Raw genomic sequence first — 17,369 nt, forward strand, 5'->3', positions numbered from 1 at the left:
TCGTCATTTTAGGGTCAAGGCCATCTGCCCTTCGGCATCACACATTTTTTTAGGGCACAAGGCCACATGCCAGGGCACAAAGGCAATTCCTCCATTGACATCGTGAAGAGCGATTTTTTCTGAAATGTGTGTTAAAATGAGCCAATTACACATCCTTTGCATAGGGCAGGCTACAATAAACTGAGACCACTGATGCTTTTAAAGTAACTAACAGTAGGCTGCTAGCAGGGCACTACTGCCAAGGTGGCCTTAGGGATCTCAGAGCATCATGGCCAGAGGGAGGGGCAACACAGGTCATGGCCTGATGGCCTCCGTGTAATTCCCACCCTGAAGTATGCATGTGTCCAAATTGCATGGAATTCGGCACTGCATTCCAGCAGGTTCCCAGCCGCTCACTCCCCATGTTTGAAGTTGATCCGACGGACGGTTCTCGTGATAAACTGCTTTTTGTGTTGCCAGATGGTGCAGTGCCAAATTGCACCAAATTTGGCACTGCACTCCGTCGGCTCCCCTAAACTGCACTCCCCGAGTTTGAAGTCGATGAGTAACAGTTCTCCAGATATGCAAAGGACAATGTACTGACACACATATTACACACACACACACAGACAGATCTGCCATTATTGTATATATTATTTAGTATTTTTCTGAGTCATGTCTATGGGTGAAAGTGGGCCGATGGACAGAGTGAGACAGCAGCGGCGTGCCAAAACCCACATACAAGCCATCAGGACTGCAGGATCGCATTTCCAACCAGAATATGTTAGAGCCACGGACTCTCGTGCATCAGGAGCTCCGATAATTGACTGTGTTGTATTAACATTTGGTAAAAGGCAAAATAACGCACACCAAAGGTTGTGGTGAGGTGCTGACAGCTGAAGATAAACTTTAAATGAAAGAAAGTGTCGCACAGTTGATTTTGAAGAAGGCCGGATGGCCGAAACGTCATCATTAAAGTATGCATATGGAGCCAGAGTGTGTATTAACATTTGGCCCATTACTAATTACTTCAGCGACTTTAAGAAAGCACCACCCGGGCTTGGCCTCAGAGATACAGCGGGCGCTGGATGGAATGCTTGTTCCGCCAATCCGGTACTTCGGTGCGCTGTATTCATATTTGGCCTAATTACTTCAGCAAAAACACTGGCCGCCGGGCCTCAGCGCCACAGCGGGCGCAACCGGTCTCTGATTACTTCAGCAACAGCGATTCCTAGGCTCGCCGAGCTGGCCCTGCAGCTCGCATACGCAGCTCCGCTGCTGCGCAGCCTCGCCCGCAACTCGCCTGCTGCGTGGCCTTGCCTGCCCTATTGGCGTGCACGCAATGTCTCCCCTCTCTCTCTCCCTCAGCCTCTCTCCCTCAGTCTCTCCCCCTCTCTCTCTCCCTCAGTCTCTCCCTCTCTTCCTCTCCCTCTCTCTGTCTCGATCTCCCTCTCCTCCCTCTCAGTCAGTCTCTCTCGTGGCCTCAGACTGATGACATCATCATTGATGACATCACTGATAACATCATCACTGATGTCATCAGTAGGGCAATTAATCTGCCCTATAGGGCAATTAATCTGCCCTAATTAAAAAATCCGGCTCCGTCAGGTCACCTGCACGGGTGCTCTTTACACCCCCTTAAAGTGGCCGGACAAAATTCTTGAAACAAACAGAGACAATGGGCTCTATTCTCCCACAGGCCATCGGCGCTATTACGGGCCTTAACCGCAAAAAAACGTGCCTTGCGCCTGTTTCGGCAAGATAGCAATAGGCTTTAGGCTGCCAAATGCGCTTTAGGCCGAATGGGCGTGGCGCAGTCCCAAAGTGGGCGTGTCGGCGCTAAATACCAGCCTAGTGATATCTTGGGACCTGGCCTACATTTAGCGCTTTGCGCTTTTGAAAAGCAGGCCTATTCTGTGCCTTCACTGCTTCTTCTCTGTCACCCTTCTCTCTCTCTCTCTCTGAGTTCCCAGCATGCATTGTGTTTCTTCATTTCGCTACTAAATAGCCACCAAATGAGCCAAAATAGATATAAAAGGTAGTTCTAAATTAATGTGTAATGGTAACACAGCCTGCCATTGTCAACATTTCAATATTGGACCAAATAAAACATCGAAATGAAAACACCACCCTATGTGAAACATATATGTCCTCCTGGGCCTATATATACCCCTTGTCGAGTTAACGTGATTTAGAGAAGTAACAGCGGAACGCGCTTCGGAACGCGCTTCTAATGGCATCTGCTATACTGTGATGTCCCTCCAATAACTTGGCCCTATTTCACATTTAGTTTTACAATAAAAACACATTTATGCAATGACTTGACATAATGTAGGGTATATTTATGTGCATCATCCTTCCTGCAGCAGGCGAGAGAAAATGATATCTTTCTGGACAAACTTTCACCAATCTAATAGGCTATATTTTTCTAGCTGATGCATAGAACATTATTTTCACTTTGATCTTGCTATAGTGTAGCGTATTTACATGCTTGCAGTAGGCTATTTAAACTGCAGTTAGATTGGTTTGAGAAGCATCATAATATGGAATAATAGCCGATATATGGAGACAGACGGGATGAAGGGAGGTGGGGGGGGGGGGGGGGATCAGAGGCTTGGGTTTCGTCTGGTTTTGCGGGACCAGTGGAATTGGAGCTAAAAAGGCAAGCGTGCCATTCGTTTATTGCACTTATCCAATGAGCATGACGGTGCATAATTTTACGCCTAAAAGGCGTGGTTGTAATGCTTTGGGCTGCATCTAGCGCCAGCACGACGATATCAAGTGCGCCTGTCCACGCCCACTGCTTTGATCTGCGCCTGCCGCTCGGCCTAGAAACTGCGCCGATGCAACGATAGGGCCCACAGAGTCCACATTGCCAAATTTATAGATAGACAGATAGATAGATAGATAGATATATAGATAGATTGATTGATTGATTGATTGATTGATTGATTGATTGATTGATTGATTGATTTTGGTTATTGGCCAACTAGAGGGCTAGGTAACCATGCTATTGTCTGTCTTAGCTTAGATTTGCTTTTTATTCTTTCTTCTACTTTGTGTTTTTGTATTTTAATTATTGCGTGTCATGTGTATTTTGTGTGTGTACCCCAGGAAGAGCAGCTGTTGTCTAGGCGGCAGCTAATGGGGATCCTTTTAATAAACAAATAAACAAACAATAAATACAAACAAGTCAGAACCGTGTAAACAATGCAATGTTGTTGTTTTTTACAAATGTATTTGTTCTCTCTCTCTGACACTCTCTCTGTCTCTCTCTCTCCTCTTTCTCTCCCCCTTCCCCCCCTCTCTCAGTCAGCTCTTCTCGTGCAGGTCAGAGGCAGTGTTTCCGGACACGGTGGCGGTGACCTTTGACCCCGCTAGCCGCTGGCTGTCATGCGTGTACAGTGACCACAGCGTGTACGTGTGGGATGTCCGCGACCTCCGCGACCCTCGCCGCATCGCAGGGAAGCTCTACAGCGCCCTCTACCACTCCTCCTGTGTCTGGAGCCTGGAGGTGTGTGTGCGTGTGCGTGTGTGTGTGTGCGTGTGTGTGTGCGTGTGTGTGTGTGTGTGTGTGTGTGTGTGTGCATGTGTGTGCGTGTTTGTGGAGGTACAATAGCAACAGCCGGTTGTATGAATCACAAACACAATGAAAGTTGTAGTGCATAACTTGTGATGTAAATGGACAGTAAAGTGGATGTTAGCAGGCAGAGAGCCAGTAAACATGGAAACCAGGACAGAGGAGACAGAGAGATCAGTAGCCTGTACTACGAAGCTATCTTAACAGATCCGCGATAAGTCCCTTTGATCTGGTTTGACTGAACAGGATCAAAGCTATCTAGTTAACCGATACTACGACGCTGGTTTTCTACTCGATAATTGAAGCTGGCTTTATCTGGGATCTGCCTGTGCACGCGCACGTTTTTCGCTCGTGCACAGGCGCGCGTCCACGCGAAAGAGGTGCGCTAGCCAATCACATTATGAACAGCTGAGTTCATCCACGCCCACACCCATTTCTACACCCATTTCCTCATTCAATGAAAGCGCAGTGCGTGATCAGAGTTTTAGCGGATATTTAATGTAACCTATGTCAGAATGAAAATCCGCGTTGGATATAATCTGCTGAAGGACTGCTAAAGCTGCCGCTTGTATTCACATCAGTCATTTGATTTACTTTGATCAGCGATTTCTGTCCCCTAAATGTGTAATCTCAGCCTATAAATTTCCACAATCTGTAAACCTATTTAGACCATAGATTTAGAAACGCATGCTCAATGAATAATGATCTCTATCACTCATTATGTGTGTAGTTGCACTGATCGAATAATTAATATATTAAATAATGATGCTGATGCCTAATATAAAAGAGAAAACTGCTGAACTGAATTGAGACGATGCGGGCATAGTTTTCATTTTCATTATTTCATTATTTTTGCTCATATATTGGCATACAGCCTACAGGACACAGTTCCAGCTGAAACATGCAAGAATTGCCTGCATATTTAGTAGCCTATTGGGGCTATCCCATATTTATCCCATATCTATATTATATGTAGGCTATAGGCTTTTCTGGCATGTAGGAGAATATCACCCTCACTCCATTTGAGGCTCCGTGTATGATATGCGCTGCGTGATTAATAGTGATCATATTTCTCCACGCATCGTTGAGCTGTTAAGACATAAAGTGGTAAGTAGGCTTAATTTAATTATGTAGCCTACAGAGCCACAAATGTTTTTCTTGTTATATTCTCAGTTGACTGCAATCTATTTTTCATATGGCGATCTTATATGAATGGTGAGTGACTCCAGAGAGCCGATTATATGGGTCTGTCATGGATTTTGATCTTATCCTCTGAAGCTAACCTGGTCGCGACCAGGTTAGCTTTGCAGCGTCAGTTGCCATGGTGATTGAAAGTTAACTTGCTTTGTAGTACGGCTAAACCAGGTTTAAACTCAAACTTACTCGGATAAGGCATTAAACTAGCTTCGTAGTACAGGCTACAGAGCACTCAGAAACTGTTTATAGAGGACCAAGTGACATCACTACAGAGTGGGGCAGCAGGAGGGCCAGCGAGAGAGGGCAACCCTGCAGGACCGTACGAAGTAATGGAAACCTGGTTGATTTGTCGCCATTGGTTATAACTGAGCATGCTGGACTAGCATATATAAGCTTTACCCAGGATATGAATGATTCGCCAAACCCGAATCTGTGCAGTGACTCAAACATATAAGGCCACTCAACCTGATCGAACGCCTTCTGTGCATCGAGTGATAGAATCGCTACACCACTAGTCTTACTGTGATCCGCGTATATGGTATTAAGGAGACGTCTGACAAGACGTCTAACATTGGAGAAAGAGAACCTATTCGGGATGAACCCCGTCTGGTCAGTATGAATAATAGATGACAAATGCATGTTCAGCCGGGTAGCCAGTGTAACCGAAGTGAATCAGCGCCGATTCCTCGTGAGTCCCGAGTGGTAGCGAGTAGGTTGGTTAAACTCACTCCCCCAGTATAAAGGCACATCAGCTCCGCCAAGGGAGCTAGCTCTCTTGGTGAAGTGGTTAGCGTGTCCGTCCCACAAGCCGAAGGTCGGCATGTGGAATCCACCCCTGGGCAAGCCCTTAAGTCAAGTCAAGTCAAGTTTATTTGTATAGCACATTTCATACACAGAGGCAATTCAAAGCTTCACATAAAATGGTTGACAGGAAAATAAAAGAAAAGAAGAGAATAAAATGGACATTTAAAAGCATCACAACAAAACTTAAAAAAAGAGTATAAAAAGTGCATTAAAGGCCGGCTTTCCTGATTTTCAACCATATTTGTGTCATTACAATGTCAGTAGTTGGATTAGATATTGCAGCCTTCACCTCCCCTCACTCAACCCTCCTGGCTGATATCCCTTATCTCTCACATATTTTCTTGACGCTCTGACGTAAAACGCGTCAGAGCGTCAAGTCCAGCCCTGCGGAAGAGAGCAGCTGTAAACTACAAGTGTTGTGGGCGTGTGCCGCCATGGTTCCGCCTCTAGAGGTCCTCCACGCCCCTTCACAGCTCCTGACGAAAAACAAAAGGCAGCCATCTTTTTTCACCGCATAGCCTAGGCTAGCTAATGTTAGCTCCCCTAGCTGCTTGCAAAGAACCATATCTCGGGAACGGAAGCAGCTACAGACACGGGACTGGCGGCATTGGAAAGCTCGTCAAATTTTACATCTAGTAGAAGGTGCGTTGAAGTTACGAAATCAACGCTGAGCAATGTACCCATTTTTACATGAAATAGTTACAACATCAGATGCTCATAACTCCTACGAAAATGCCTTAAACTGCATGAAATCTCCCGACATATATACTTCGGTTTAAATTTGGTGCAATTTGGAGCCAAAAAAATAAATATTCTTCTTCTTCTACCATTGTTTTATGTTGAAGCCTTCTTCTTCTTCTTCTTTGAGTTTTATGGCGGTTGGCAAACATATATGTGCATTACCGCCACCTACTGGAGTTTGATATCAGCCAAATGCCTGAGGGGTGGGCGTGGAATAGAAGGCCACGAGCCCAGTGCATTGTGGGAAGTGTAGGATTTCTGCTCCCCGCTCCCGCCCCTCCCCTCCACCAGCCCCCCCCCCCCCCCCCCCCCCCCCACACACAGAGTGGATTTTGGTTGATTGCTCAGGCTCTGAACAACCAATTCAAAAAATTTCAACGGATTCCAACTCCTTAGGGGCGTGAGATTTATATATTTATATATCTTCATATTCCCCACGGGAAAGCCTTCCTTTAAGCAACAGGCGCAGCAGTTGCAAAAAGAGCTAAAAACTTATAGAGGACTCATTGGGTTGCATAGTAGCTGTCAGCAGTTAAAAGCGACAGTAAACATAAAAGTCTTTAGTCTATTTTTAAAAGTAAGTAAGGTTGGGGCAGATCTGAGGTCTTCAGGCAATTTGTTCCAGCTAGCAGAAGCATAGTGGGTAAATGCAGCCTTCCCATGATTTTATTTGATCCTAGGGACAGTTAATAAGCTGGACCCTGTTCTAGACGGTTCGTAGCGTGGGAGCAATTCAGCTATGTATTTTGGGCCTAGGCCATTAAGTGATTTATAGACTAATAACAGTATTTTAAAATCTATTCTATGACACACTGACAACCAGTGTAAGGACTTAAGAACTGGAGTGATATGATCAGCTTTCTTAGTCTTCGTTAGAACTCTAGCAGCAGCATTCTGAATGAGTTGAAGTTGCCTAAGTTCTTTTTTGGAGAGACCAGAAAAAAGGCTATTGCAGTAGTCTAACCTACTATAAATGAAGGCGTGAATTAGTTTTTCTAGATCCTGTCTGGACATGTATCCCCTAATTCTTGCTATATTTTTAAGATGATAAAAGGCTGATTTTCTGATTGACTTAATGTGGGAGTTAAAGTTGAGATCGGAATCAATAATAACGCCAAGATTTTAGACTTGATCCTTAGGCTTCAGGGATCGAGACTCAAGGCGTACAGTGATTTTAAGCCTTTGTTCTTTGGGGCCAAAGACGATCACCTCTGTTTTGTCTTTGTTTAGCTGTAGGAAATTCTGGCACATCCAGTTATTTATTTGATCAATGCACTGGCACAATGATTCTATGGGGGCATAGTCAGCTGAGGAAAGAGCTATATACAACTGAGTGTCGTCTGCGTAGTTATGATAGGCTACTTTGTTTTTTTTGCATAATTAGGCCTAGAGGGAGCATATAAAGGTTGAAGAGAACGGGCCCCATAATGGATCCTTGAGGCACCCCACAAGTCATCCTAGTTAGGTCAGATGTGTAATTGCCAATGGAGATGAAGTACTTCCTGTCTTGAAGATGGGACTTGAACCACTGGAGGACCGTACCCGATAGCCCAACCCAGTTTTCCAGTCTGTCCAATAAAATTGAGTGGTCAACAGTGTCAAATGCGGCGCTAAGATCCAGTAGCACTAGAATCAAATTTTTGCCTGAGTCTGTGTTCATTCTGATGTCATTTATGACTTTAGTAAGCGCGGTTTCTGTGCTGTGATGGGGGCGGAAGCCTGATTGGAGTTTATCTAGGAGATCATTTGAGGTTAGGAATCTATTACCATGGGTTGCTGCAAGTACCACCAACACAACGCTGTTAGATTGATGCCGTGAGCCCGGATGCCCAGTGGGTGTGGAGTGAGTTTAAGGGGGTGAGTGTAACCGAAGTGAATCAGCGCCGATTCCTCGTGAGTCCCGATTGGTAGCGACTAGGTTGGTTAAACTCACTCCCCCTAAAGGCACGTTAATCAGCTCTGCCAAGGGAGCTAGCTCTCTTGATGCAGTGGTTAGCGTGTCCGTCCAGCAAGCCGAAGGTCGGCAGTTCAAATCCACCCCTGGGCAAGCCCTTAACATGGGTTGCTGCATGTAACACCAACACAACACTGTCACACCAGCGTCCTTCCCCTTTTTTAAATGAGGGAGATGTTTGCTTCATACAATGTTTTAGGCAAGAGTTTGTCCTTCACAGAGTTAGATGCCATTCTGAGGAGGAGTGGAGCGAGAATATTGCAGAATTTCTTGTAAAATTCAGCACCAAATCCGTCCGGGCCAGCTGCTTTGCCTGATGGGAATGATTTAATGGCAGAAGTTATTTCCTCCAATGTGAAATCAGAGTCTAAGTCCTCTCTGGCAGCATCACTAAGTTTGGGCATTTCAAGAGGTGTACTGTGTACTGCTCTATTAACAAATTGAAAATAAAATATTGAAAAAAAAGAAAGAATGACAAGTGACTGAGGTTAGAGGTGACGGTTGGCTCGCCCGGCTGGTTTCTCATGGACCCCTTGCACAATATCTCTTATAAACACACAAGCACCTTATGCGGCTGGTAGCACCATGTTGTAATGTTGAATATTGTGATCATAATATGTATTATTTTTTCCCTTTGTTTTCTTTTCCTGTGTCTGAGCCTATTTGTTTGTCTTGTTCGTGTATTATTGAAAATAAAATATTGAAACAAAAAGATATTCCTCTAAATCTGGCTTCAAGCGGCCAACATTTGAGAAAAAATGCAAAAAAAAAAAATCTGAAACGTTGCCCCCTCAGAATTTTGGCTTGAATGACGCCCCTGTGTCTAACCATAATTATAAAGTAATTGTCCTGTTTTTACTCAATACAGTACAAAATATAAGAACTACAATACACAAACAACAACAACAAATAAAATATGTACATTACACAATGTTCACTACAAGACAACTTATAACAGTTCTCCATTGACTCTCAGTTCAACACATTCAGTCTGATGTCTCCACTGTCTAGACTAGTTATGTTCCCTATGAGAACTGTAACTGGATTGCTTTAACAATGAGTCCCCATTCATTGCCAATGCTGCCCCCTAGTGGCACAAAGTCAATGTTACAGTATGACTAACTAACTAACTAACAGATACCAATCCACAGTCTCCCCTGTGGTTGGGGCCAATGAGATCTAACCAGGAAGTGTCCTCTCTGACTCCTCAGGTGTATCCAGAGGGAGGGGGCGGGGCCTATACAAAGCGAGCGGGCGGGGCCGGCTGCTTCCTGTCCTGCTCCTCTGACAACACCATCCGCCTGTGGAGCATCGAGGGCAACAACGCTCTGACCAGGAATATACTGAGCCATGTAGGACACACACACACACACACACACATACTTGAGTTGGACAATTTCAACTTTCAATGAACGGGTGATAAGGCGAAAAATTGCATAATTTGCGCTTGCACTATACATCCCGCCCGGGGTGAAATCTCATCTACTCATGCATTTGCATTGACTTTGTATGTAATCTCGTCACGCAAATATCTGAAAATCTGGCCGGTGTGTATAGAAGTTATGTGTAAACATACCTGTGCATTGATCTTCTCTCTTCTCCGTTCCCGCTCTATCTTCTCCATGGACTTCAAAGCTCCTTCTCTCCTTTACTAACTGTTGATGTTGCCAATCTTTCAGTATAGGTCCCGCCCACAAGCTTCAGCTCTTTGATTCGCATGAATAGAGAGCCAAAGACACGGCCACTTCCGGTTTCGGTGCAATTTTGGCTCGCCTAACAGATCGGCTCGGGCACACGTGATTCACTGTATGTCGGGCACGTGGGTTTAACGTGGGAAAAATGTCCGACATCTTTAGATTAGCTAACAAGCTAAGCTACTGATGTTATCAGGCATGATAGACATTAAACATGTATGAATCATACAAACATTCAATTATCATGATTGAAGTGTACCAGACCATTTCTCATAAACATGAGCCTTAGTTTTTTAAACTAAATGTTGTGAGAGTTTAACTTAATCTGTAGTCGTGAACCCTGAGCCGAGCACATCCGGTATAGGGTGAGCCGATCCGATACCTACACCAGTTTAGGCATACGCACCAGAGCCATTCGTCCACCATTTCTTTTTTCCCATAGACATTTCATAAAATACTTATAAAAATAGTTTTACTTGGTCAAACCAAGCGATTCAGGCTATATTTAGAATCAGAGGGAGAGTGGGAGACCATATAACATTTCACTCGGACCAGTATACCAAATGATTTCCGGCCCCTTGCAATAACCTCCATACTGTGTAAAACTATGGAGAGAGTCCTGGTCAATCACTTGTCCACCACTGTGGCCAGATCCACTGCAGTTCGCGTATAAGAGCGACAGAGGCACAGAAGATGCCGTGCTGACTCTGCTTAATACAGTAACTAAACATCTCATGCAGCCTAAAGGATATGCTAGGGTTTTATTTGTGGATTTTAGCTCGGCTTTGAATTAAATGAAGATACATATCCTCCTGAAAAGGCTAGCCGATCTCAGTGTCAACAAGGGGCTAATTCTCTGGATCAGAGATTTTCTTTCTTGCCGCCCACAGAGGGTCTCTGTCAGTGGGAGTATTTCAGATATGCTCACTGTCAGCACAGGCTGCCCACAAGGTTCTGTCTTTTCTCCCCCTTTATTTTTTCTTTTTACAAATGGATTTATGATTAATGAGGAACATTTTTGTTGTATTAAGTGTGCTGATGACATGGCTTAGTTGGCCTGCAGAAAATAGACCCCTCTGGTGAAGCTGCCTGTCTGGCCTACACTAAGGCTCTTGAATCATGGTGTAACATTAGCCAGCTGGAAATCAACGTGGCTGTTGTGTATGCGTCACACCAGTTGTAGCTGTGCCTTTAAGACAGCCGGGCAGCTTTACGACAGCTGCCGGAAAGTGTCGTGGTGTCGTCGTTGATGTAAGATGAAGCCTGTAACAGCATGTGAATAAAACGTTAACTGGTACGTCGTGGTCCACAGTTTATTGAAGATAACATTGGCGATGAGGATAATGGACTCTCTGCTCCCACCTCTCTCCCCATTCCTCGCCCTGCCTGGTGAGCCGCCGATTCCGTGGGTTCGCTGGCATGAATCCTTTGAAATGTTCATGGTAGCTGTCGGGCTAGTTAATAAAGCTAACGATGAAAGGAGGCAAGCCCTGCTGATGCACAGTCTAGGAAACGAGGGACAGCAAATTTTTCAGACTCTCGGACCCACTCCTACATACTGTGTCACACTGCTGTCTGGACATTTTGCGTAACGTAATGCTCCGGCGAATTGTTTTCCGTCAACGTCAGCAGCATGCGGGTGAGTCTGTCCACCATTACGTAGCCGATCTGGGTGGACTGGCCAGCCTCTGTGAGTTTGGGCTGAGCACACTAATAAACCGAAGCTCTGAGAGAAGTTGCTGCTGATGTCTCCAGACGAGCTGACTTTCGCAAAGGCTGTGGATATCGCTTTCCAACTCAAGTCAACAGCTGGCTTAGTTAGCATCACTGCTAGCGCCCTCCAGACCCGTGCTACTGACTCAGACAGTGGTGCCGCCCACAGCACGATGGGCCTGTGGTAATTGTGGCTCCTCATCGCACCCAGGCCGAGCCCCAAACTGCCCTGCCAGGGGGCAGAGGTGTTGACGCTGTGGCAAGTGGGACCATTTTGCCCAGGTCTGCCACTCTGCTCCCGCTGCCGCCAGCCCACCGCTGCATTCGCCTGGCGCACCTGCGCTGACGACCATCCATTCAGTGGCCACCACCCCCCGATCGCCGAACCCCTAGTTCACCCAGACGCCCGTCCGGCCCGTGCCCGGGTCAGACCAAGATACTTGAAGGACTATATCACAAACTGTTGACTTCAAAAAGTATGTTCAGAGCATAGTCTGTTGCATGGCAGAATAATCCACATGGCTATGCTGGTGACTGGCGGTCTACCCAGTTCACCTAGATAGGTTAAAAGGAAAAAAAGAGAGAGTTGATTGCTATGTTCTTCTGGGTTCCCTGTGGGGGGGTGAGGGGGGGGGGGGTTGTGTATGGGTCACACCAGTTGTAGCTGTGCCGGCCAGCTTTACGACAGCTGCCGGAGAGTGTTTTGTTGTGACATTGTTGATGTAAGATGGAGCTTCTGACAGCATGTGAATAAAACGTTAACTTGTACGTCGTGGTCCGCAGTTTATTGAAGATAACATTGGCCAAGACCAAAGAACTAATCATGTGTACCAAACAAAATCTGGAAACGGAGCCACTGGCCAACATGTTGAAACTGTGAATAAATTCAAATATCTTGGTACACTCTTAGACTGTCAGGTGAGCTTCTCTGAAAACACAGAGTATGTTTTTAAGAAATGCTCACAGCGACTCTATCTTCTCCGTGACTCTGTGGCTTCGGTGTTAGTCAGCACATTTTAGAATTTGTGTACAAAGCTCTTATTCATTTTCCTGCTTGGTTTGGTCACCTAAACTGTAGATTTAGGAATAAACTTTCCAGGATTGTGTCAATGTCAGCAAAGTAGTGGGTAAACCCCAAAAGCCCTTGACTCTACTCTTCACAGAAAGGATGAGCAAGAAGGCGAGGAGTATCTTGGCAGACAGCTCCCACCCTTTATTTAGCCAGTTTGAGCCCTTGAGCTCAGGGAGGCGCTATAGAGTCCCTTTGGCAAACAAAAATGTATTTAAGAAGTCCTTCATCCCAAGCGCCATCAGTATACTTAACTCTACAAAGTGACCAACAAGACTTAAACCACAGACATGAACTGTTTTAATGTGTGATCTAACCCTGTCTATGCCTGTTTATATTTGTTGTCTCATGAATTGCCTACTGGCCTCTTGTGTTGTTGTTTTTTGTGTTTGGTGAGTCAAAGACAATTTTCCACCTTGGGGGGGGGGGGGGGATTCCTGCAATTTTTTTGAAGTTGTGGTCCAAGTGAAATGTCCTATGGTCTCTCCTGATTCTAAATATAGCTGAATCACTTGGTTTGACCAAGTTAAAAAAAAAATTATACGGGGGCATGGTGGCTCAGTGGTAGAGCTGTCGCCTCACAGTTAGAAGGTCCTGGGTTCGATTCTCACCTGGGACGCTGTGAACGCTGAAGGAATGCGTGCCCGTCCGCATGTCCTCGAGTGCCCACCGCCCAGGTGGGGTCGTCAAAAGGGCCTTTCTGTGTGGAGTTTGCATGTTCTCCCCATGCCCCCTGGGGGTTTCCTTCATATAGGAACCCCTCACCAAAACATGCAATATCCTGGTTGCTAATGTGGTGCCTCCTCTGGTCGTTAGGGGCACCTGGGCCTTTCTGTGTGGAGTTTGCATGTTCTCCCCATGCCCCCTGGGGGTTTCCTTCATATAGGAACCCCTCACCAAAACATGCAATATCCTGATTGCTAATGTGGTGCCTCCTCTGGTCGTTAGGGGCGCCTGTTTGGAGGGAGGGGAACTGGTTGGAATAGCGTGAACCTCCCACGTGCTATGTCCTACCGGTGAAGCTTCCCCTGTCATGTGAAAAGAAGCGGCCGGCTAACTGCCCATGTCTCGGAGGAAGCATGGAGCCAGTTTCGGCTCTCCCCAGATCGGGTGGAGCAGCAACCAGGATAAATAAATTAAATTAGCACTAATGGGGGATAAAAAATCGGAGGGGAAATATAAAAAAAAAAAAAAAAAAATTATAAGCATTTTCCAAAATGTAGATGGAAAAAAGAATGACGGATGAATGGCTCAAACCAGATGTGGGGGTGATTTTGGCTCTCTATGCATTTTTAATCGGAAATGCATTTTATTAGCAATAAAACATGTTTTGGTTGCAGTGTAGAAAGTTTTGCTCTCAAACCTATTCTGTTTTATGACATGATAAAGACACAAAGTAACTCCATAGTGTATCTCCATGTTTCTCTCTGACCTCAGGACCTGCAGAAAGTGCTGTACATGGGCGAGGGCGTGGTCAGCCTCCTGGACGCGGACAGCGTCGCTGGAGGGAACCAGGAGAAAACAGAGGGGGGGCAGGACCTGGTCCGGGCGGGCATTAGGTCCCTGAGGGTCAGTCCTGACGGGAAGCACCTCGCCTCTGGAGACCGCATGGGAATCCTGAGGTACACACACACACACATGCAAGGGCCTGACATTTCAGGCCCAGCCTGAAGTCAATATCACCAATTACACAGAAATGAAACAAGTTTCTGAAACAGGCCATTTTATTTGTCCACAAGGGGGTGCTCAATGGATTATTTTTGAACTTTTGAACATTCTTACTTACATATTCTACCAATTATGTTGTTTGTTTGTTTAGCACAACCTTGCAGATGGTCTTTCAAGATCAATTGGCTGTTTGACGGTTTAAATACTTTGTCAGCGGAGTTACCTTATTATCCAGGGGCGGCTGGTGAATTTTTGTATACCAAAATAGGGCTGGGTAACATGGTTGAAATTAATATCATGATAATCATAAGGATTTTTCTCGATATCAATACTGTTGTTCAAGCTAATGTTGGAGGATGTAGCCTATAGTTAAACTCAGTTCATGGAAATAAACAAACCAACAACAAAGTATTCTCTGACAGGTATTGAGCTTTCCTGGCCGTATTTGGAACTTGTGGAAAACAGAGATCATGTCCGTCAGGCTCACCCCTTTTTAGACAGACGTTGATTCGGCGCTGTTACTACCTTCACTGGCTGAACGAGAGGCAAAACAAAATGACACGCCATTCCGTCCTTGTGACCTTTAAACAGAAGGCGAGGCATAATGATGCCGCAACGATCACGGCTTTCACAGGCTGTGTAAAAGGGGCTACAGAGTCTGTTAGTCGTCAGACTAGTCCAGGGGTGGGCAACAATTTTTCATCGGGGGCCACATGAGAAACCCAGATTGTTGCCGGGGGCCGAACAAATATTGTCATGCCGTAACCCATGGATGGGCAACTTTGATGATAGAGAGGGCCACAAAAAAATGTCCTCGCTACCAGATTTGGCTGAGGGCTGAACGGCGCCAGCGTGAAAAATTTGGGGCATTTGAAGCCAGGTTTAGAGGAATAACTCATTTTAAATTAACAGTTGTGATGCAGTCTTAACCACCAATATTTGATCCTTTTCTCACTCACTCCTACTGTATGTCACCACCTGCTCTCCCTGCAGGGCTTGAAATTAACTTTTTTCACCACCTGCCAATATGGCTGCTAGATTTTAAAGTTACCAGCCAATTAGAATTTCCACTAGCCGAAATGTTTTTCTTGAAATAAACCAGAATACAAGTGGGTTAATTTAAGCATAAGTATGAGTAAGTGGGCCGGGATTCTCAAAGCCTGTGTTGAGGGTCACACAAGAACAAAAATGCACTCTTGAAGCTAAATAAATCCAAAACCAACAAGTTAATTATTTAAATTTCTACTTCAATGTAGAACAGTAATTTCTTACACATGAGATTACTTTTAGCCTTTTAGTCATAAATATTATTGAAAGATATTCCATATTCCAGACTGAAATGCTATAACAGAAGAGTATTGGCCAGAATGACATGAACATTTGGACACTTATTCAGCGGGTATCTTGCATGTTGCTTTTGCAATTCCATCGTGGGCCTAGTGGGACTAGTCTCTGGGTGCTCAGATTGCTGGGTCAGCAGCATTTTACACACACAAACACACACACACACACACACACAGCTAATCTCAAGTCGTGTTGGGGTGTGTGTGCGTGTGTGTAGGATCCATGACCTGGACAGCATGGAGGAGACCTTGAACGTTCAGGCGCACGACTCTGAGATCCTCTGCCTGGAGTACTCCAGACCTGAGACAGGTGAGGGGGGTGAGGGGGCGCTGCAGACCTGAGACGAGGGTGGGGCTCCAGACCTGAGACAGGTGAAGGGGGGAGTGGGCGCTCCAGACCTGAGACGAGGGGGGGGGGGGGGGGCTCCAGACCTGAGACAGGTGAGGGGGGAGTGGGGGCTCCAAACCTGAGACAGAGGTGGGGGGACTATTCCAGACCTGAGACGGGTGAGGGGGGGCTCCAGACCTGAGACATGTGGGGGGGGCTACAGACCTGCCAGCCAGCAGCCCGGTAGCCCAAACATTTCCCCCCCTCCCCTCCATATGTTTGTTTTTTTTCATTACTGTGTCTGAGCTTGTTCATTTTTGTTCATATATATTGTTCAAATTGAAAATAAAATATGAAAAAAAGGAAGAAAAAACGATTTTTTAATATTTTTTTACACATTTGTTTACGCACTTCCACAAAATATGATTTACGTAATTATGCTATGAGGCGAACGATATGCCGAATTGAAGAGTGGCACGTGGTAATCCTACCTCTGTATAATCAAGAAACTTTAAATTAATAGTGTAATACTGTAGATGTTTTTCATAGCAAGACAACGGAGAGGCATATATGGGGTGTTGGTGTGGCAGATCAGCAGAGGCAGACTATTCTCCCTCTCTCAATTTCAATTCAATTAGCTTTATTGGCATGAATGTAACAACATAAAATACAGTATTGCCAACAGTAATAATGAATGACAATCTCTCTGTCAGGTCTGCAGCTCTTAGCCACAGCCAGTAGGGACCGTCTGATCCATGTGTTGGATGCAGGCAGAGAGTATAGCCTGGTCCAGACTCTGGATGAACACTCCTCCTCCATCACCGCTGTCCGCTTCACTGGTGAGTCACATGAACCCTCACCTCTGACCCTCACATGATCCCTGACCTCTGACCCTGAGTCACATGACCAATAACATGACCTCTTTTCTTTGTCCTCTTCCTGTGTGTCAGCCAATGAGGGCAAGTTGTGGCTGATCAGCTGTGGAGCCGATAAGAGCATTTACTTCCGCACCGCCCAGATGGTAAAAAAACAAACATGTATACATAAATACATGCATACATATTTATTCATTCAAGCTTCCCCCCTGATCGAACCAATGTGGCACTAATCATAGTCATTAAGTAATTAACTCATTGAGTGCCAGCCACTTTTGGAGAACGGACGCTCCCAGTGCCAGAGTTTCAGAGCGTTTTCAGTGATTTCTCGAGGCCCACAGAATATTGTGTGATATAAACACCGAACACGCACAGTTCAGGCTTAGTTATCAGCCGGAGAAGATAGGTGGGTTTCAGCAAAAAC

General features: G+C 45.5%; 1 protein-coding gene across 1 annotated transcript in view; it reads left to right on the forward strand.

Moving 5' to 3' along the window:
* Positions 1-17,369, forward strand: part of LOC310773171 (mitogen-activated protein kinase-binding protein 1-like) — a gene marked incomplete at both ends in the record, with an annotated part of 145,494 nt that overhangs the window by 53,597 nt on the left and 74,528 nt on the right. Inside the window, 6 exons of the mRNA XM_083633081.1 lie at positions 3,292-3,493; positions 9,467-9,607; positions 14,169-14,353; positions 15,961-16,052; positions 16,784-16,909; positions 17,021-17,091. Of these exons, the coding sequence (XP_083489207.1) occupies positions 3,292-3,493; positions 9,467-9,607; positions 14,169-14,353; positions 15,961-16,052; positions 16,784-16,909; positions 17,021-17,091 (817 nt within the window). The remainder of the gene's footprint in view (positions 1-3,291; positions 3,494-9,466; positions 9,608-14,168; positions 14,354-15,960; positions 16,053-16,783; positions 16,910-17,020; positions 17,092-17,369) is intronic.

This window comes from Poromitra crassiceps, assembly GCF_964638095.1.
Source record: "Poromitra crassiceps genome assembly, chromosome: 3".
In the NCBI taxonomy this organism is placed as follows: Eukaryota; Metazoa; Chordata; class Actinopteri; order Beryciformes; family Melamphaidae; genus Poromitra; species Poromitra crassiceps.